The sequence below is a fragment of the Nuphar pumila genome, chromosome 8, assembly GCF_984573655.1.
Source record: "Nuphar pumila chromosome 8, dmNupPumi1.hap1.1, whole genome shotgun sequence".
In the NCBI taxonomy this organism is placed as follows: domain Eukaryota; kingdom Viridiplantae; phylum Streptophyta; class Magnoliopsida; order Nymphaeales; family Nymphaeaceae; genus Nuphar; species Nuphar pumila.
The window spans coordinates 124,364,811-124,387,146 of NC_143256.1; the positions used below are offsets into that span (position 1 = coordinate 124,364,811).

At 41.0% G+C, this 22,336-nt stretch overlaps 1 protein-coding gene across 1 annotated transcript; it reads right to left on the reverse strand.

Annotated features, from left to right (window-relative positions):
- Positions 1–7,339: 7,339 nt before the first annotated feature.
- Positions 7,340–10,043, reverse strand: LOC149830588 (uncharacterized). The gene is made up of 3 exons (XM_090015870.1): positions 8,630–10,043; positions 8,277–8,469; positions 7,340–8,150 (listed from the first exon to the last, which is right to left on the reverse strand). Exons 1-3 carry the CDS (start codon positions 8,987–8,989, stop codon positions 7,591–7,593), a joined length of 1,113 nt encoding a protein of 370 aa, XP_089871996.1. The 5' UTR covers positions 8,990–10,043; the 3' UTR covers positions 7,340–7,590.
- Between the last annotated feature and the right edge of the window lie 12,293 nt (positions 10,044–22,336).

Genomic DNA, 22,336 nt, shown 5'->3' on the forward strand with positions numbered 1-22,336 from the left:
TTTTCATAAATCTCACGATATTTTGAAAATCTCACAAGAAATTACTGTTTTAAACTTTCAGGCAATTTCTCAGGATATTATGGCGAGATTTTCGTACATCTTGCGATATTTGTCACTATGGTATGATCTCAAGGAAAATCAATCCAGAGCAAGATGGGATTCCATTAGACTGCCCTAACTACTTGAGCAACCCGAGGCAGGCTTAAGTTCCACATATCTTATAAAAAACTAATCTAGACTTTGTTTATGGAAACCCCATTTTGATGTAATGTTAAAATGTTCCCCCAAACAGGGTGTTGCCAATTCCAGATGGAATTACCACCGAGGTGGTATCCCATGTGGTAAGCCGGGTCCTGTGTCAAGCTGAAGGCCTAGGATCGAATCCCTCTACCACATGGGTGCGGCTGTTGTTCTGATAGGGGTCGGCCTTACCCCAACTTGCCTTTCAAAAAAAAAAATTCAGATGAAGTTGCCAATTCCAAGCTTAATGCAATGTTCTGGCAACACAACTGCTCCCGAACTATAGGTGTTAGGGCAGTAGACTGAAAAAACTACAATTGCACCTCCAATTCAAGGCTCCCAAACAGAGCTACAAGGAAATGAAACTCATAAATCCAACTTCATGTACTTGGGATAAGGCTTGATGATGATAATGGTGAAATTAGTCTAAATATGTCATGTCCAACAAGTCCAGTAGCAATGCTGATCCAATTTTGCACTCGGAAGAGGCATTAAGAGAGTATTTGTACATTGTAATACCATAATTCCATGAATATTTTTTTAGAGGAATAAAAAATATACTAATATTAATAATGAACATAGACAACAAAGAGAATTGGTCAGGGATACAAGAGTTTATATAAGTATCAGGACTAGGCAAGCTGGGCCTACCAAAACAACAGCCGCCCCATGTAGCGGCAGAAGGATTCGATCCTGGGCCTTCAGCTTGACATAGGACCCCGCTTACCACGTGGGATACCGCCTCGGTGACGAATTTCTTGAATTTTATCATTGAAGATTCTGGAATTTCGTTCACTTCCAAATACGCCACCAAGCTGTTTTAAGATTGGCAACAACGATTTAATGGTGGCAACCAATGTACCCTACTTACCAACGGGGGGCTCTGCTTGTCTGGTAGGAGAAGCTAGTGCACGTCATCTTGTGTTGGGAGGTTGCAAGTTCAAATTCCAATGGTATCCTTGTATATCTGGTAGCGGTCTGCCTAACCCAGCTTGTATTTCAAGAAAAAAAAAAAACCATTGTACCCTACTTGAATACAAGAGTAAATCAATGTATTTAAGGATCTGCAACCAGTAGAGAATGGTCAAAATTTCTGTGAATTTATTTATATACTTGAGAGTGAAATCCAAGGCTCTTTAAAAAAAAAAAAACAGAAAGTACAATTCAAGGGCTAGGGCAGAAATCGTCTTAACTTTTCCAGAATTGATGCCTTGGATTAGACTCTTGACCCTTTAGCAAAAAGATAAACCCCAAACTATTTTTTTGTGGTAATCATGTTTGTAGTTACAAAAAAAAAAACTACTAAGTTTGCACAAGCATGAAGAATGGTTATAAAGGTGCATTATTTACAATAATAATTGAAGAATTAATAGGAGTTGTTAGATGCTAGCACATGATGTTGGCAAATAGCAACTAATAAAAACTCTAGCTACAATATACTCTGCCTAAATTAAATGAACGGTAATTCACTACTCTTGACATATGAAACTTCTTTCAAAAGAAACTCCATAGGTTTCTTTTTGAAGGCAAGCTCGGGTTAGGTAGACCCCCACCAGTTATTATTGAACGTACCGCTGGGGTTTTTGAACCTGCAACATCCCGCCACAAGGAGACGTGCACTGACAGCTCCTACCAATCATAAAATCTTTTTAAGTATGGATCAGATACTCGGATAAAATCTTTTTTGATGGCAAGGAACCCTTGCCTAAGCTATAGGAAAAATCCCGAATGGGGGCCCCACGACCACCCTGCCTTATGTGACCCACCTCTGAAAGCTACGGACACACCCATGTGGTAGAGGGGTTTGATCCCGAGTCTTCAACTCAACACCTTAACACAGTGGGGGAGCCAGAAGTTTTTTGTTGGGTGGGCAGACTTCGGGTGGTGATCATCGACCTCTGTCAGTGGCGCAGTGGCACGAAGCTTCCATGGTGGTGAAGATCATACATCGAGATCGAAAGCCTGTTTCGGTAGTTGAGCCACCTCCTTCTCGGTGGTGATCCAGCAGCAAGCCGAAGGTCTTCCAACTGAGGTGCCTCCTCAGCTCTCTCTCGGAGGGGACGGTCCTCGCCACAGCATCGAGGCAGAGCAACTCTGTATCGTAGGGAGGCGTGATCTTCACTCATGCACGACCCTGCTCTGATTTCTTCAACAAGCATTCGCAAGGAAAGAATGCAACCTCCAAATCGTGGGGAATGAAGAAGACCAGAGTCATATCATATTTCGACTCGGTTTCTAATTCTGGGGTGGGCGACCGCCCACCCATGCCCACCCCTGGCTCCGCTAACAACCACCCTGCTGGCCATGCAGAGGACCCCGCATTGAGTATATGTCAAAACTAGATCCAATTGCAATATACGTCGTAAAAAATCAGACATGCATACATCAAGTCTACCTCATCAGATTAAATGCCATCAGCCTTCAAGGATTCTTCATCAAGCATGGGAGCATGTGCTAAGCGGGCCAATGGACCCCATTACCTGCGAATTGGATCCAAATCAATACTTTTTAGCGTGTATCGGGATCAATGGCAGGTAGGTATGTAATTCGAGATGCTCAAGGACGTCTTTTGAAGGCAGGCTGGTGCATTGATGCGTCCATTACAGAAATAGAAATCAAATATTGGATACGGATTTTGAACTACTGTTATCATTTCAATAAACAGGTAAGGGCCTGCCTAACCCTAGCTTTCTATGTCGAAAAAAAAAATATCTACCTCATCAGATTTCTTTCAAATGTAGCTAGATTTGAACCCATTGCTTAAAACTAGGCTTTAATTTGGATCACCCAAAACTCCATTCTCACCCCTATCCAAACCTTATACCCCTAAACAGAACTTATGAAATTGGATCTGGACCCAAAGTATTTGGGTCCAAATCCGTTTTGTGTAATTACAATTTACAATGACTTTTAACGGGTATATTTGATTCATTTATCTTTATGTCCGGATATCTCATCCCCATCCAACTTTTCCCTTGAAGAAAGACTCTTTTTTAATGGGATCCGCTTTAGCATCTAAAGAAATGGATCTGGATCAAATCTAGCCCCATGGGCTGAGAAATTTCCCTTCTCTCACTAGTCAATGGAGTCAATTTCACACCAACGGGGGCTCCGCTTAGTCTGACAGGAGCAGTTAGTACCCGTCACCATGTGTTGGGATGTTGCAAGTTCGAATCCCAATGTTACAGTTGTATAACTGGTAGGGGTCTGCCTAACCCCAGCTTTCCTGTCGAAAAAAAAATATGGAGTCAATTTGACGGAAACTTATTATCTTGAACCCGGGTCTGGATCAAATCTAGTTAAAGTCAGTGTGAAATACTAGACCAGTCTTGATCGTGGCCAATGTTTCATAAACTTGATCGCTTGTGGCTCAACTGGGTCCAACCCACCCATCTCATCCAGGTCCTAAATAGGGTTGTCAATGTGTAAGATGTCAGACTCGTAGCGGTGTACGTGAACCCACCCAAACAACAACTAGTTGGGTTTGGGTTAAGTTGGGTCAATAAAATGAAATCCCAGCCCTAACCCACACAATTTAACATATCTAACATAAAAAAATTTACTTAAAAATACATACAAATTGCATAGGTCAGATCTGATATCCAACAAAAATCATATCTGAAACCCGACTCACTTGTTCCTCGGGTCACACTTGGATCAGACCAAATAATTGTTGGGTCATCATTCTTATGCTTATACTCTAATGTTCAGGTTCAGGTTCAGGTTCAGGTTCAGGTCAGACTTGAGTACGGATACCCGAAGCAAACCCGATCCATTGACAGGCCTAGTCCTTCATAAGATCTCTATTAAGGATCCAACTCATTAAGCTGGCCCAGACTTCATAACTCAGTAGAACTTGGAAGCTGACCCCATCATGTATATGCATAGTTGGTAGGTCAGGCTTGGTCAAACCTGGCTGAGCCCCTCAGCAAGGTCTGGACGAGCTTACCCAGTTAGCCAGGTTGACTATGAGAACTAGTTAGTAACAATTTTTTTTTATGTTGAGGAACCCTCACTGAGGACCGGAACAGTTAATGGGCCCGGCCCCATGCAAGGTGAACCCCGGGTGCGGTCAGCCCTTACGGCACCAACCAGTTAAACGCACCCGCACACCCCATGGGATTCGAACCTGGTACCAAGGTCTAACTAGGCCACACTTTTAACCTAAAGGTTCAGGTTCTCTTATCTCGGTCAACTCTGACTCCCTTTTAATTCAAGACCCTGGTTTTGACCTGTCAAGCCTGTGACCAAGCCCTAATCATCTTGGCAAGGTGGGACATTGACCAACTCTCTTAGCAAGAATGGACGTTAGGTCCGGTATAGGATTGCAAACGGATCAGATACAGACGAATATCTGATCTGAATCTGACATGTTTTTTTTTCCGGATTTGGATCTTTTAAGTAAAATCTGGATGTGGATTCGGATCAGATTCGAATCGGTTCAATTAGATCACTTTCGGATTCAGGTCAGTATTTTAAGTCGGATCTAGAGTTTATCCGAATCAAAGTCCAACTTCAATGCATTTTTAACTTGTAAATAGCATGCTTTGTTCTATTTTTTTCCTGGATCCAGTATTACCACATGTATTGCGAATTTGGATTCAATCTAACCCCTTCAAATCTTATTCAAACGCAGATCCAAAATTGGACCTACTGCTTGCATTTCAGATTTGGATTCGGATCTGGTAGGATCTGACCTGAATCCAAACAGTTTGCACCCTAGTCAGGTACCCGATGGATAGCGGGATACCTGACTCGAGATGGGGTTGGGTTTGGCTGCCTTGTGATAACCAAAGCACCTTACCCAGTTCAATTAGTAAACTAGCCGAGTTTCAAGTAGGGTCGAAACATCATTTTAAGATTGATCCAGACCCATCCTGGACCCAACTAGATAAGTTGTTGTTAAACCCAGGTCAAAAAGAGTCAGGTCAAGCTTTTGGCAGGTTAGTGTCTGGGTTGGGCTCTAACGAGTCATGGGTGTCTAGGGCTCATAGAAGTGAAGGTTGTCAGTGTCAACGGGTCAGATACCTTAGGGTCCCTACCCATTAGTGGTGCAAACGAGTCATATTCAGGTTGGATCTTGCTAATTCAGAATCCAAATCTGAAATGTAAACAGTAGATCTGAATCCGAATCATATCCTAAGAGGCAAGGTTAAATCCGAATCCACAATACATATAGTAAACTGGATGTAGAAAAAATAGAACAAAAACAACCTATTTACATGTAAAAAAATGCAATCAGGTCGGATTTTGATTCCGATAAACCCCAGATCTTACTTAAAATGTTGATCCGAATCCAAGGAACATATTCAAATCCAGTCCGAATGCGCATTCAGATTTTATTTTGAAGGATCCATATCCGAAAATAACATGTCAGACTCAGATAGGACATCAAACCATTTCCTATTCGTTTGCAGCCTTACTACCCATTAGGGTAACACCCAAACCCGAAGAAAGAATAAGTACCCTCGTTTTGGCTTAAAGTAATGTTTTTCTTGACAGAGAAAGCTGGGGTTAGGCAGACTCCTACCAGTTATACAACTATACCATTGGGATTCGAACTTGCAACCTCCCATGTACTAAGTGTCAGCAGACCTGAGGAGAAAGTGCTAATCCTTGGTCCCAAGTATGACTCCCACCACAATGTGTGGGTGCTTTTAATTGGCAGGCTCAGTTAGGTTTTGGGTGTTGGTGACCCCACTCGAGGTTTACGGCCAACAAGGAAGCATGCCCATTAAGTGACCTGGTTCTTGGTGAGGTTTTTTATCATAAAAAAAAAAGGAAATAGCTGCACTATACCTGAAAATAATGATATTTCAGTGTTGTCGCAAGATATCACAATATTAGCTCTCGTATCCACTCACCTGATCTCTCAAATTATGATAATTTTACCTTTGTGCTAAAACATGAGACTTCTGCCAGTGAATCTTATGCATTGAAATAACAAAACTTAATTTGTGACTTTTTTGTTTTACATCTACATCTTTTCTTCCACCATCATGCTCTTCACCACCACTACACCATCACCTTCACCGTTACCACCACCATCGCCATCATCACGATTACCACCACTGTCATCCTTGTCACTACCATTGTCATTGCCATCCTCCCCATTGCTATTGCCACCACCGCCTTATATCAGAATAGTAATTGTGATGGTGATGATGATGGGGATGAGGGGGGGGGGTGGAGTGAAAGGAAAATAGTTATAAAAAAAAAGGTCTTACAAATTGAGTTTTGCTATTTTGATGTATAAGTGAATCTCAGTTTTCATTAGCAAAAGTAAAGTTTCCTAACACTATTTGGATGTAAGATGAATCTTTGTTTCTTTGGCAAAATCGAGTTTTACTGAAACTTTTGAGTTTCGTTAGATCAATTGTTAGATCATGTTTTACCGAAAGGGTAAAATATTCATAATTCGGTGGAAATCAAGTGGTCTGGTATGAGGGGAAATATTGTGATATCTTATGGCAAATACCATTATTTTTAAGGGTAGTGCAGTTTAAAAAAAAATGAGAAGCCAAGAGGAGGAGAAAGAGAGAGATGAAAAAGAAATTCGGATCCGGTAAGCAGGGGGCAACCCGGGAACCACATTGACCCAGTGGAGGCGCGTGTGTGGTGTGTGTGGGGGGGGGGGGGGGGTTGGGGGAGGTTCACGATATTGTAGTGACCCTCCTTGGTTTGCGTAAACCCGCACGGCGTCCCATATGGCACGTGTCTATCGTCATCTCACTCTCGTTTGTTCCAACCAAAACTTTTCCCCTTTCACTTTTTTTTTTCGTAAATTGCAACTGAACCAATAAGAAAAGGATTAAACCCTTCTCCGTTTACGAAACTAAACCCTCCTACCGACACAACTGATAAAGCCTTAGCGTTAACCAAAATCAAAATAACTATCACCCATCCTTACCTCAAGGGGGCGTTTGCATGTCACGGATTCCGTAGAAACTCTTCCAGCGGAAACAGAATCGGACCCCCACGAGAACCATTTTCACGGAAAACCCACCTCGAGCGAAAAGATATTAAGATTTTATTATTTGGAAAAGATAAAAAAAAAAATTGCAGAAAGAAATTGACCGATGGGGAACACAAAAAATTGTTGTATGAAATTGATGGATATTTACCATTTATAATAATAAAAAGAACTAAGAGTTATTACTGCCTCTAATTTTTTTTTCACTTTTCGGGGAGTTTTCTTCTGTTGGTCTCTGCGTCGGACTACATATATGCCCTTCAAAAACGGGGATCGCAAGGGGAGAGGAAAAAGATGGTAAGAAAAGGAAATCTGAAAAAGAAATAAAGAAAAAGATGATCGCGATTTGGGTCCTTTTTTTTCTTTTGAATACTTGATTAGGGTTTCTCTAGGAGAACGGAGGCTAATCCGGCGACGATCTTGCCCTCCTTGTGGGCACTCTTAGGCTTGATCGCCGGCGGCGTCCACTCCGTTACCACCACCCTCATCTGACCACCACCACCGGTGGCATCCTTTCCTTGGCCGAGATTGTCGCTAAAGCGCAATTCGAATTCGCCGGAAAATTTGGCGGTAGAGAGGCCAGAGGGTTTCACGGCTATGGTGGTAGTGGCCTTCTTCTCCTCTTCACCGTGGCTCGGCTTCGTCCGCTCATAAGGAGAGAGCCATTTGGCGCGCATGTACTCGGGCTTTCGCCAGGGTGGAAAGTGGAGCCCCTTCCTCTTCAGCGACTGCTTCGCAGCCTCGGAGACGATGGTGACGATCTGCTGGAGCCGGTCGGCTTTCCCGACGAAGATGGATGGCAGGTACTGCAGCACCGCCCGGTAGTGGCTCGTTGACCGTGCGATCTCGAACTCCGACCTGAAATCGACGTCGACGATCAGTCGTTCCGGCCCTCCTTCCGCCGTCGTGACGATGACGTCGATGTATTCGTATTCCCCTTCAAAAAAAAAAAGGAACTCAAAATCATTAGAGTATGCAAAGTACCCTTCAAATTTGGGAATGAGATGGGAAAGGAAAAGAAGAAAGAGAACATGAAAACCCAAGAAAAGGTTGGGGAGTATACCGGCGGGGTGCGAAGGGGATTGCTCCCATTTGGATTTACAGACGGAGGCGTCGTAGCCCAGAGCGAGGAGACCATCCATGACGAACGAACTCAACGAGACGTTCCTTCTGCAACTCTTGCCCCTCGACTCCACTATCCTCGCCGTATCGGCCAGAAGGTTCCTCTCCGATACGCTCGCACAAGGCACCAAACTCTAAAAAAAGATAGGAAAAATCCGAAAATTAAATAATGAAAAAGAGGGAAATTAAAAAAAAAGGGAAAGAAAGGAAGAATACAACTTATCTAGAAACAAAATCTCCCCCTTTTTCTCAAAATATTTATCAATTTTCCGAAAAAATGCATTTTTTCATTACTTTGAGGATCTCAGAGGCCTCGCCAGAGAAGAGAGGCGACTCCCCGGCGTCCTGAGCGTCGTCGGAGCTGTCACTGCCGTTGACGTTGAAGCAGTTGCAGCGGGAGCGCCCGCACTTCGTCTGCTTGTCGCTCTCCTCCATGAAGTTCTGGACCATCTTGGCGAGGCAGACGGAGCTGGGCTCGGTGTCGCTTCCGCCGTTGCTCTCCCCGGTTTTCTCCGAAGAGGAGATCCTCAGGACGCTCGGGAATTGCCGCTCGAGCATCCGCTTGAGCCGCGACTTCGCCGCCGGCTTGGCCGAGACGGCATCGCTCTTGATCGGCTTCAGGACGCCGAAATCCACGATCGGTTGGATCTTCATCGGGAGAGGCCTTCTCAGAATAGCCTAGGCCTCCATTTTTCTTCGGCCACGGAAAAGTCGAACGAAAGGCAAGGAGGGAACAAGTTGCCCGAGACTTCCAGGAGAAGGAAGAGATGAAGGACGCGAGAAGAAAACCCAACGAAGAGGCTTCCAGAGCAAGAAAACGAAGAAGGAAACCGTGAAATCCTGTAAAAATTCTAGTGAGGTGAAGGAAAAACTCGATCTCAAGCGAGAAAAATTCGATTTTTCATGGACTTTCGATAGCAGAGAAAGGGAAGAAAGCTCAGAACATGGGAGAAACTCAAGAATCGCTCATTACTAACAGAAGAAACGGCAAAAATGCGAAAAATTCACGAAATCCGGGTGATGAAAGCGACGATCTGAATCTCTTACAAGCGGAAGACTTTGAAAAATGCGCGGACAAAGAAGTCGAGAAATCGACAGATTTTAAAAGAGCGATCAGTTTTCCCTCTGAGAAGTCATTAAAGTTCCCCGTAAAACCCTCGATCCGCACGATCAAAGATCACGAAAAGAAGATGAAAATGCCAATCGCAGAGGCGGTTTCTTTCTCTTCCCCTCCTTAATCCTCTTTGTTTTCCATAGCATTCAAAATCCCCAACTCTGTCAGAGCCACTAATACTCCGGCCATAACCCTCAAATCGCTACGATAAAAAAACGCGAAACAACTTAACGGAAAAAGAAAGTGAAGAAACAAACGAGAAAAGAACCCTCGCATCAAAGACAAATGGAATCAGAACGCGTGATCTTCACTCCCTCTGATAGTTTTCCCCCAGCTCAGAGTTTCTCTCTCTCTCTCATGAACCCTCCGCATTGATTAAAAGAAGGTAGAAGGCCGATCCCTACGCCCTTCCACTGCTCGCAGGGCGGTCGGCCCCGCCGCAGAACGAAAAAACACCCCTGAAATCCATTGCGCACGAGGTTTTTCCGCAGTTCGTCGGCAAAAAAACCCGGCCTCTGCTTCACTTCTGTCCTCGTCGGAAAAATAATTTCCCGGTAGCTCGGGAGTTCTCTCTCCGTCGTGCAACTCCCTTGCAGAGACGCCTCGCTCTTATAATGAAACCCGGCGGGTTAATGACGTGGACTGATAGTCCGACGTGTCCTCCCGGAATACGATAATGATATCTTACGTGACCCCACCTGGACAAGCCACGTCCTTAACGCCTAGGCTTGAAGGACGCCCCCGACCTTTAGTTGGAATTACGTAATAGTCCTCATCGTTGTTCGTATTGTCGAATAGACCCATCTCTATTTCGATTACTATCCTCATTGTCGTATTCTGTCCTTGCCTTACAAAAGACGACGAACTTATCCGGTGCCTTAGGCGAAACTGTTTTACGAAAACACCCTTGTATTCTAAACACAATGACAGAGCAGTCCATCAAGTATTTGGTGGGTGAAGAAGTTTAAATTCTTTTTCGTCCTTTTCCTGGGGAGGGATAGGTAACATGTTAGAAACAGGAATATTTTGGTCAAAATGGCATAAAAAGTTTTAAATGAGGGAATAATTTGGTCCAGTGAAAAATGGCATCCGCAAAATATTTACATCAAGGTAGGGGTAATTAGGGTATTGACACTGTAGTAGACGGTCGGCCCGACTGCCCGAGCACGTACCGCACGTAATGCTAGCGGTTTCTGCTCCTGACATATCGAACACACGTGTAGGGAATGATCGGATGACACGTACACCCTCGTCGCCCTCACCTAACCGCGAAGAGGCATGTCATCATCGGCCTAATCCATTTTACCAAATTACCGTTAACTCTTTCTTTAAATAACAGTGTGCCACTCTACAGTTTTGAGAACAGTTGTTTGGACGAGAATACCCTCGGTCTATTCCATTAATGGACAAGATTATTCTCTGCCCACTTTGATCGCTGAATAGTGAATATCCCGTGAACCGTTCTTCTGGATTACGAAATTGCCCTGCCCGGGTGACCCGAGTGGTAGCGAGCTTGAGGTGCTGACCAGGTTTGACCTCAACACGCCTGACAGGGTAACCCGAGTGGTAGGGGGCTTGAGGTGAAGGTGCTGACCTCTTCGTCTCAGGTTTGACCTTCAGTTGAGCGTAAAAAAAAAAAAAAATTGGTTTCTAATATTTAAAAAATTTAAAACTTTTCAACGAAGCATCATTTACTCAGTTGAAAATATTTTAAAAAAATTCAAAAATAGAACACATGATAAGGGGGTAAAAGTAAATGTCTTAGTTCACAAGTGGTTGACGCTGTATGATAAATGCGTTTTGACACGCTATGATAATTATGAAAAAAGAAATGCAATATCCATTTTTTGTTTTTTTCAAAAAAAAGAGAAAAAAAAATGCAATGTCGACATTATGGGACCGTTGAATTAATACCCTGACGGGATTTAAGGGCACTCTTAAGATGTCATTTTCGAAGGTTTTTATTCCTTTTAAATTTGAACACGAATGTTTGTAATTGTGAGGGGGATCAAGTGGGATTGGCTGAAGCCACAAAATCACATGCTTATGAGTAGGGGTGTTAATGGGCCTTGTTTACCTGGACCTGACCCGAACCAAACCGTATAGGGTTGGGGTATAGTGATAAATAATAAGACCCGGGTTCGGACTCGAAGGTCGGATTAATACATGGATCTGGGTATAGTTTGTGAAATTTTATACCAGACCCGGACCTGACCGGAGTTGATTAAGATCTGCAAATTTTCAATATAAAAATGATAAAAAAATATAGTTTTACTGGGTATGGTCCGGGTCTGGTTCATGTAGTTTTTATTGGGTTCGGGTATAGTTTTTCTTATAGTGGACCCGAGTTTGGACCCCATACTATACCCAAAAACTGGCCCCAAGCCTAATCCCACCTAGGTCCGAACCAAACCCGACCGTTGACACCCCTAAACTTATGAGGGGAAAACATAGGCTACACTGTATAACACTGTACTCTTTAGCTAAAACTCATAGGTGCGGGTTTTGTTCTATCAATTTGACCTCACCGACGCATTCAATATGGTTCGTTTATTAGGTAATGCAATTTTGATCGAATGGCTTCCACGTAAAAATACAGGGAATCCCCTTGTTAAGTGGGAGATGTTAGTACACGCCATCATGTGTTGGGACGTTGCAAGTTCAAAACCAATGGTATGTTGTGTAAGTGGTGGGGGTCTGCCTAACCCCAGCTTGCCTATCAAAACAAAATATGGTTTTCTAAGTCATGAAATTTTGACACATTGTGGGACCATTAATTTTGAAGCACTTAAAAAAGTTTATTATACAAAGCCATTGGATGATTTAAAACATGTTTTTGACCAAAACAAACCATATAAATCATATCTATAGTGCCTGATTCACCAAAAAAAAAATCATGAAAAATGTGATGGAGCCAGTTGTTTCTACATATGGTACAAATCGAGGGTAGCCAATTCCCATTTGTGAGTGGCTTAATGGCCTCTTATTTAAATCCCATCGAGAATTTTAGTTTGAGAGAGAGAGAGAGAGAGAGACGAAAAGCCATCAACATTACTTAAAAGTGAAACTCAACAAAGTGTTGAGTCCCGCAAGCACAAACACAACAAAACATGAAAACACCATTTACACAAAAACAGAAAAAATTCGAACACAAAACAGAAAACTCATCAAGGACCACAGACATCTAGATGAGGATCGATTGGAGGCAGTGGCAGGTCTTTGAGATATATGTGTAAGATAGCATACACATTAGCCAAGACCCTATGAGCCAAACAGTTAAGGTTGAACAGGACATCCAGAAAAGTAGCATCATTTCTGGCCATCCATATGAACCACCACACTGTAAATAACCAAACTCTCCAAATAGTCCTCCACTTCTTTTCGTGTATAATTATAGCAGGGTCAAGGATAAGATCTAGCACAAAGCAACCCTCCCGCACAACAACTGATGGAGCCCTTCAAGTTATAGAAAATAATTCTCGAAATACTTCACACAACCAAAAAAGATGTGTGGTTTCTTCAGCCTGTCGACAAAGCAAACACCAACTGAAAAACTGAAACCCCATCCTCTTGATATTGTTATGGGTCTGTATCTGGTCATGAATAATCAACCAAGCCAATACCTTGGTCCTCGGAGATGGTCCCTTTACCCATAAAGCATTTTTGGGGATCCAGCCCGGACTTGGAGGTAAAAGAGAACGGTAGACCTTGTGAACTTAGAATCTCTCGTATTTGAGACTGCTCATTGAAGCCAAGATCTGTCTACCCCCACGTCCAAATCTCTGTCAAGAAAGAAACGCAATGCCCTAAACAACATTTTCCTCAAATGCAATGTGTATGGTCCACGAGCCCCCCGACGAACAGCAAGCAAATCGATTAGACCATATTTCAGTCGGAGGAAGTTCACACATGCATCTTGTGAAGTATGAGTCAATCAACACTGCTTCACAGCCAATGACACACTCCTTTTATGCAAAGCAAAAATTCCTGAGCCAGCTATAGTCCTTGGCATAACGATGGAGTCCCATCCCACCAAGTGCCTCTTATAAGGTCCATTTACACTATGGCACAAAAAACTTGACAGAACGTGCTTAAGCTGTTGCTAAACGTTGACTGGCATGACACAAATCGACATGAAGAATTCCGGAATCGCTAACAAAACATGCCTGATCAAAGTAATCCTGCCTGTAAGAGACAAATATCTGGCACACCAAGACTGGAGCTTAAGACACACCTTGTCAACAACCGGTGTCCATGATGTTTTAGAGGTTGGCTTGACGTGTAGGGGGAGCCCCAAGTACTTGATCGGCAACGGCCCTAAAGCATAGTTGAAAATCTTTTTCGCCGTGTTTTGATTGATCGGATCGCCATTTAGAAGCGTGACCGAACACTTATTTTCATTGAGCCTCAGTCTAGACAAAGCTGCAAAAAACATGAGAATAAGCCTTACGCGAAACATCTGCTGCAGTGAAGCTCTTCCGAAGGCTAGCATATCGTTTGCATATTGTATAATATGCCCAAAAAAACCTTGGATATCCAACGACTGTATAAAACCCCTTGTTTGCGCGCGTCTAAGAACCACCACAAGTCTTTCTGCCATTGTATTAAACAAAAGCGAAGATAACGGGCATCCCTATCGTACGCTGCACCGCAATGAAAACTGCTCACCCTTTACCCCATTAATGGACATCATGGCTTATGCATTGATAAGGAGCTCTGACACCCATCTGGAAAAATGGCTACCGAATCTCATGTGATTCACCACTTGCAAAAGAAAAAGCCAGTATACAGAATCATATGCTTTATTAAAATCAAGCTTCAACACGAAGTAAGGAGTATGACTCGCGTGTATGGAATGAATGACCTCTGAAGACAAGATATATGGTTGTTAAACTCTTCTATTTGAAATAAAAGCAAACTGAAAATCAGAAAATAGATTAGATGCCACCAATTTTAGTTTTGATGCTAAGACCTTTGCGACTATACGATACAAGGCTCCCATTATGAAAATGGGACGGAAGCACATAATAACTGTGGCAACGCTTTCGTTTGGAATAAGGAAGATTAATCTGACATGACACTGCCTAGGCAGTCTAAAGTTACAATGAAACTCATCAAACACTGTATACAAATCACTCTTCACTACTCTCCAAAAAACTTTAAAAAAATCTACAGGGAAACAATCTACTCCTGGTGCCTTCCAACCCGACAAATCTTTAATTGCGTTCATGATTTTTGCTTCTGAAAACCTACGTTGCAAGGTTAAGACCTGATTCAGATGAAGAGAAGGAAATAACTCATGCCCAATATTACCCCCCGTATTTGGCAGAATAGAATAAAGCTTCTCAAAATAGTTAGAGACCGCCGACACAAGATTTTGCCCTTCCCACAACACCTCGTCAATTGTGATTGATTAAAGGATACTTCGTCTAAACCGATCGAAAGCAAATGAATGAAAAAAATAAGTATTTTCATCTCCTGCCGCCAACCATTTCACCCGAGCACACTACTTCCATTTCAACTCCTCTTTTATCCTCCAACGTTTCAATAGCGTCGTCCGATCAGCAAGTCTGCTTTGTAATCTCTTCAACTGCACGTTCGACAATCCTTCAGTGAAAGATAATAGGATGAACAATGATGAGATCTCTGCCTCTCATTCACCCATCTCATGAAACTTACTCAGAGACCGCCTTTGCAACCAAAGTTTAATGTCCTTAGCTAGGCGCAAAAGCTTCTTTTGATATCGGATAGTTGCCCTGTCTTCATGATCTCTCGAAGTTCACAACCCCTCAACCACTGAATGAAACTCTGGTTCAGTTAACTACCACTGCTAGAGAGAGAGATGAATGTTATTAGGGATGGCAGTGGACCTGAGGAACCGGGGCCCCACCTCACCCCCATTTGAACCGAGGATGGAGGACATGAAATGGGGATAGAGGCGGAGATGAAGGTTAAAATCAAAACTCGTACAGGGATAGAGGTGGGGATGGACTTACGCTTTTCTCTGCCATGCTCCGTCTTCGTCTCGATCCAAACCTTGCCCTGCCCCACCCTGCCCCCAATCCTTCTAAGGATGGCAATGGACCAAGGGGAAACAGATCCCCACCCCGTTTGGACCGAGGATGGAGGTTAAAACTCAAACTCGTGCAGGGATAAAGGCGAGGATGGAGGTCTGGATTTTGAGATCCTGCCTCCCCCCCCTATGAACACCCCAAAATTTTCAAAATGTTGTAAATATCCCCTTTCTGCCCTTTGCCCCCATTTTCTGGGTAATTGAGTCAGTTTTAAATCTAAATTCCCTTTTGTTTCTCAAAATTTGGTTGAAATTAAATTCATTTTCCATATCTGACTCAATTTCGGATCCGGATCCATTATCGAAATCCAAATCCGAGCTTCATTATCTAATTTTAAATCAAATTCTCAAAATTATCAAAAATAACTTTTTGAAAGGCTCAGATAGTTCATCCAGTATCCGTTTGGATCCATTGGGTTATATTTCTCAATTCGAGGCTTAAAACTCGAATATTTTCTCAAAACTTGGGTCCAAACCCATTTTCTAAAGAAATTTTCCCAAGATAGCCTTGAAAACCCTCTTTTTGTAAATATTTATCAAAAATACAAAAAAATGGTCTTGTCCCTCGTATTGCTTAGGTTTAGAATCTTAACGCCCAAAAATGACAAAAAATCAGAGAAATACAAAAAAGAAACAAAAATTGGTTTTTGAAGAATAAGCCTTTTTACTAGAAAACAACTTTCGAAAAAGCTTTTTGGAAAACTACCAGTCTTTTGAAAATATCTAAAATAAAGAGGGCTTCAACAAAAATTTCCTATTAGGGTTACGAAACCCCTCCTGCCCGGTCTTCCGAAGGCACCCATGGCCTCCATCAGCCCAAGCCCTTCATCACCAGCCTCCACGAGCTCCTTCCTGCCAACCTTCCATCTTCAACAACTCCTTTACCACTCAACCCTTCATCTCCAACAACAAATTCCTCCCCTTCGAGATGCTTCTAACCCCTCTTTAAGAACCACGCAGGAAGCCCCATGAGGGCATCCGTTTTCACCTCCCCATTTCCCTTCTTCACGCATTGACCCATCTTCGACCCTTCCATCCTTCACGGGCCGTCTCCTACCTCTCCACTATCATCCATTCGATCAATTTTTCCATCTACTAAGCAGCCATTCATATTGATCACCTTCATCCCTCTCTTTTCCTTTGGAGCCTTCGGCCTTCTCCCTCTAGACGCCCATTTTCTTCCCCAGTTACCCTCATCTACAAGACTCTCCGCCTCATCTTCCATTCCCAGGCTCTCTGAGATATCCACTACAAGCGGCTGAAGATTGATCACTCCTTCAAACGATCTGTTTCGGAAGTCAAGCCTACAGTAATACAAAAAAGGCTCATCGCCTCCTCTGGTTCTCGATTTCCCCTTTCAAGGCAAGTAAGAGTTTTACCCTACTTCTGTAGTTCATTCTTTTTTTTTTTCTATTCTCTCTGTTTGTTTTTTGGCCCCATTAACGCATCACTGGTGGTTTTGAGTTGCTTATGGTAATCTCAACCCACCTCATGCAACAGTAATCGGAATATTTCCATTCCAACACTTCGTTAATTTCTCTTTCATAAAATTTCTTTTACTTATATTTAATGTTTAAATACTGGTTCGTTTGCCTGTTCTTGTATTTTTTTCGACTATTACCTTAGATTCATGGAAATTACTGCTTTGTGTCCCTCCTCATTTGTATTTCTTCAATTTAATGCATCATCCATCTCCTTATTCATGTCGTAGCCTGTGTTTCTTTTTCTTTTTCTTTTTTGTTGTTTCGTTTTTTTTTTTTTTAGTCATCAATCTGAATTTTCATTCCCCTTTTTTTTTTTTATTTGCTTTGCAACATTGGGTTCTGCTGGAGCATAATATGCGATGCCGAGCTGCTTATCGCAGCTTTGTTTCACATTTTGCAACAGAAAGATGGTCTTACCTTGGCGTGCTTTGACGTTTGAGTTATAGGTTTTCTGATGCCTTGTTTTAAGAGGAGTATAACCCACTTCGATTTCACTACGAAATCCTGGGCTATGTTCGTTCTGGAAGTGTATTTATCTTTCATTTTCATCATCCAGCTCATGTTTTATAGTGTCTTATTCATTCATCGTTAGGTTTGCCTCCAAGTATCCAGCATGGTAGCATTTACTTTTGACATTTCATATGTTTGGTCCTATCGATTCACCATAGCAGGGAGTTCATTATCATGCCACCATTTTCTGGGTTCCTGTTCATAGCATGAATACCTGATCCATTAATACCTCATTTTTTTTTCTCAGCTCATTTCATTCTGAATTGCTGTTTATGTGGTTTCTGTACCCTTGTTTATAGGTCACTCTGGTCCCTTTATATACTTCTCATATATTATGTCACCACATCTATATTCTTAGCCTTGGACACTTCGGAAATTACAAAAAAAAAAAAATAGTATGGTTTTATTGTTATGATTTGGGTTATGGATGACACAAAATCTGCTACCAGAACTTTCGAGTCATGCCATTTGCTATCCTGCGCTACGGCTTACCTTGCCGAAATCTTTTGGTCTTAAGTTTTCTTTTTCTTTTATATATTTACATATATATGCATAGAATGGTATTGAGATTGTAGATAGAAAAATGGTTGAATGTGGTGGTTTTCCATATAACGAGAAGGTGTTGCTTCACGATCTAAAGCTTAATACATGCCTTCTATAAGGCCAGCACTTATCTGTAGGGAATTCTGACCATATTGCCAGAGATGTTTTCACCAAAGGCTTGGTTGATCATCCATCAAATGACAGTGAGAATATGAAGATGTCGTTCAATTCCTGTAATAAAAAGTGGACCAGTCAAGGTTCAAGTGCAATGGCCATGGCCCAACCAGTTCTTTTTGGCCATCTTTTGGATTGTCTTGTACTCATATTTCTGGTTCAATACAGTTTGCTCTACCCCATTTCTGCTAACAGGATGTGCCACTGAAGATACTATGGGCTAATGTTCTGTAGAATAGCCTTGATGAGGACGACACGGAAGGCATGAAATATGAAGGAATTAAAGCATTACCATCCTGAACAAAGTTGTCTGGAGTTATCTTTGTCCATCCATGCCCGTTTCACCCCATTTACATTGTGATCACATTATTTCCTTACTCTACATATAACATAATCACTGTTGCATATCTTCGTTTTCATTTTTTTTCTTTTCTGTGATCATCGCATTTCTGGTTATTATGGACTGGCGACTTCCACTGTAACAGATCATTTATTTCACTTTCATTTAAATACCACTGAAGTTTTGTAGCTAACAGGTTTATTTTATAGAAAAACTCTGCCTCTTCATACTCCAACATGATCAATCTACAGGTACAGTCTCATGACCTTCTTCTGATGTTTATGTCCCATATCAAATTGAATGATCCTATTTCAGTAGCATCAGCCTATCGCATATAGGAACAGTCTGTCCGATTTAATATGTGGGTCTTATTTCATGTTATTCTTTATGCTTACCTGGAAGTTGTCACTGTTTAAATTTCTGTTGCCAAGAGAATTTCGTATGCTGTGTACATTTCGAGGAAATGTGTGTATCTAATATGCTCATTATTGAGTTCTTCTGTTTTGAACTCTACTTGGTTGATGTTTCCTGTAGTTCTGGCTGTTTGATACTTACGGTATGATGGGTCCATCTTGACTGAAGAAGTCTCAAATTTATTGTTGACTTTCATTGTATAACTTGTTCAGGAATAATAAATTCTTCAGGATTTTTCTGTGCAATTTACTGTTTATCCTCAAAGATGGTATGAGAAATTGTTGGATTCATATCAGAAATTAACAAGGATAGAATTATTGCCCACCTGCTATTGAACGGTGCCCCCCCTTTTATCTGGGAATTTTCCATTTTGAATTTGTTTATTGCTAAAACAAATGACCAGTTCAATGGGAATGCAGTCCTAACCTCCCATGGTGCCGCTTATGCTTGGATATACTGATCAAGAACCTCCCCCCCCCCCCCCTGAGGTACAAAGTGAAGCTTCTCTGTCTCTTCTGAATCAGAAGTTTGGCATGTAAAAAGAAAACTTGACCTACTGTATAATCCTTTTCTTTTACGGGAATCAGTGTGTTAATGAATTCGCTATGTTGCAGCTTGACTGTGGGTATTAATATTCGCTGCTCAAGTGCTTATTGATGTTCATGTCATCATTTGTATATAGGGTTTGATATGCTCATGATTTTCTTTAGCTGCAGGTTCTTTTTCAAACATCATCTATATTGGTGGTTGCTACTGGTTGTTAATCGTTGTAGGGCTTGTCTGAATATTACCAAGTTAGCAACCACCGTAAATCTGTAAGGATTGTACAAAAAACTAAACATGGCAAGGATGCTGGAAAGCCACTTGTTAAGATTTACAAAATCCAACTTGCAGAAATATACCTGCTGCTTATAGGCTTGCCGCTGAGAGTGACCTATTGACTCGCTGTGATGTGTTAAGCAGAGTGAATGATCTGATCTGCTGTGCATGCTGAGGTCGATCTGTTGCAGAGAACCAGGTGAAGGAATCAATGTTTTCGTGAATCTAAATTACCGCCAGCTCTTATTTATTAATCTCCATGATAATTTCTGCATTATTATCTCTTGTGTTCATCATTTCTGCACTTTCATATTGCATATCAATAGCCATCTGTCATTATTTGCACCATCTTTTACTAGTTGCCCTCACTTCCACTACATACAATACGTGCATAATATCACCCTCCTCACCTCCTGCACGCAGCACATCATCACTGTATGTCATCCATACGCCATTTATAGCTTCCATTCCGCAGCCCAATCCAACACATCATACACTGTACATCTTATGGTTCCTGCGCACAGCACATTACCATCTACACTATTATCAATATACTACCATTAGTTGTATATCAGTCACCCGCATCACGCCCGTACTTCCACCATTGCACCCTCCTTTGCAACACATGACCACCATCAAATTGCAAATCTGAGTATTCTCTGCTATATATACCAAATAACATATCATTTCATCCCCTTTGCATAATAACCACTGATATATATTATCCATTAGCTATAAATTCTTCTATTAGGTGACTCCTTTAAACCATTACACTTGCATTTGGAAGTCAAAAACTCGTTTTAGGTTCATCATCATGTTTAAAGATGCCATATGTGATCCCAGCATGAAGTTTGCATTCCACCTTGTGTTCCCCATCAATGCAAAATATAGACATAATTGTTTCACCCATCGTCTTTTAAAATTCAACATGATGTCTCTTATAAATTGCTTTATCTATGTATCTTCCGTCTTGTGCTAACATTGTTGCAGGAAATATATGGAATATGTCATCACTTGGATTTGTGTTTTCAAATTTAAGTGTTGTAATAAGTTAGATCATAAATGAGAATTTACATTTCCAGTCTTAGATTAGAATGAATGAGCATTGTAAAATACCATGAATTACTTGTTTTCATGCATCTTTTCCTTTATTTTTTTCAAATTCTCACAAATGGTGAAACACGAATGGCACGTGCACCATTTCGTAAGAGGTAATTGATCCTAAGTCGATGATCCACATCAATGGCCATAGTCAGGGTGTGGACAAAACTTAGGATTTTTATCTTTTACGAAGTAACACTGGATCCATTTTCAAAATTCATCATATTTCCTTAAATATTTTCTCCTTTTATTAGAATTTAACTTAAAATTAATCCAAAATATATACCAATGGCCATAGTCAGGGTATATTGAGAGTTAATTTCATTTTAAATTCTATAAAAGCACTAAATGTGTTTCATTCTTCACCTGAATTTAAATATAGATTATTATATAATACATTCAATGACCATAGTCAAGGATGTATTATATCTTCAATCTTATTTTAATTCATCCAAAGAATGAAATAGCTTTTCAAAATCCAATTTCAAAATTCTTTTAATTCATTCATCATTTAGGGTAGAACTGCATCATATTTTCAAAATTACTTTTTCAAAACTCCAAGTGGTGTAAATATCTTCTTCAATCAATCTTCAATCCTGTTCATCTTTTTCAATTCTATTTCATTTTCCATCTTAGAGTCCAATTTAACTTTGAGATATCAATTTCATTTCATATTCAAAATTTCCAATTCAAATTCATTTTCAAAGTTCAATTTTACTTTGAAATTTCAAATTCATTTTCAAAAAGCTCCAATCAAACTCAAAGTTCAATTTAACTTTGAGATTCTTGATTCATTTCAAGCTTCAAATCCCAGGTCTAAATTGACTTTGGGATTCATCTGTATATTCAAAATTCAATGTCTAAAATTTCTTTTCCCAAATTCAAAACAGACTTAGAAATTCTTGATTCCTCTTCTGAATTTAACTCCAAATCCATTTTAAGATCCAGGATTCAACACTCATATTGGATCTCAGACTTCAGATCCAATTTTACTTATAGGATCCAGAACCAATTTCACTTTGGATCTTAGACTTCAGATCCAGTTCCATTTTAGGATCCAGAACTCAATCACATGTTGGATCTTAGACTTCTGATCCAAATCCATCTTAGGATCCAGAACCTAATTTTATCTCGGATCTCAGATCTCAGATCTTAAATCCATCTTTAGATCCAACTCCATTCCCAATTCTAGACTTCAAATCCAATTCCATTTTCAGATCTCATCTGAATTCCCTAAATCAATTTTTATTCTTAAATACCATTTGAATTCCTCAATCTATTCCAATTTAAAACTTCAAAATCTAAATTCAAGTATTCATTTCCTTTCCTAAAATCAAACTCAAAGTTCAAAATCCATTTCTGACTTTGAAACTTCACTTCTCTTCATTTTCAAAGCTTCAAGTCATTCTTTCTCATTTATTCTCCCAAC

What these genes read in the sequence shown, in the direction of transcription:
- LOC149830588 (XM_090015870.1), bottom strand. Translation starts at nt 8,989, where the DNA reads ATGAAGATCCAACCGATCGTGGATTTCGGCGTCCTGAAGCCGATCAAG. An exon ending in AGGCCTCTGAGATCCTCAAA is followed by an intron (nt 8,470 to 8,629) that starts GTAATGAAAAAA and finishes ATCTTTTTTTAG; the next exon opens with AGTTTGGTGCCTTGTGCGAG. An exon ending in ATCCCCTTCGCACCCCGCCG is followed by an intron (nt 8,151 to 8,276) that starts GTATACTCCCCA and finishes TTTTTTTTGAAG; the next exon opens with GGGAATACGAATACATCGAC.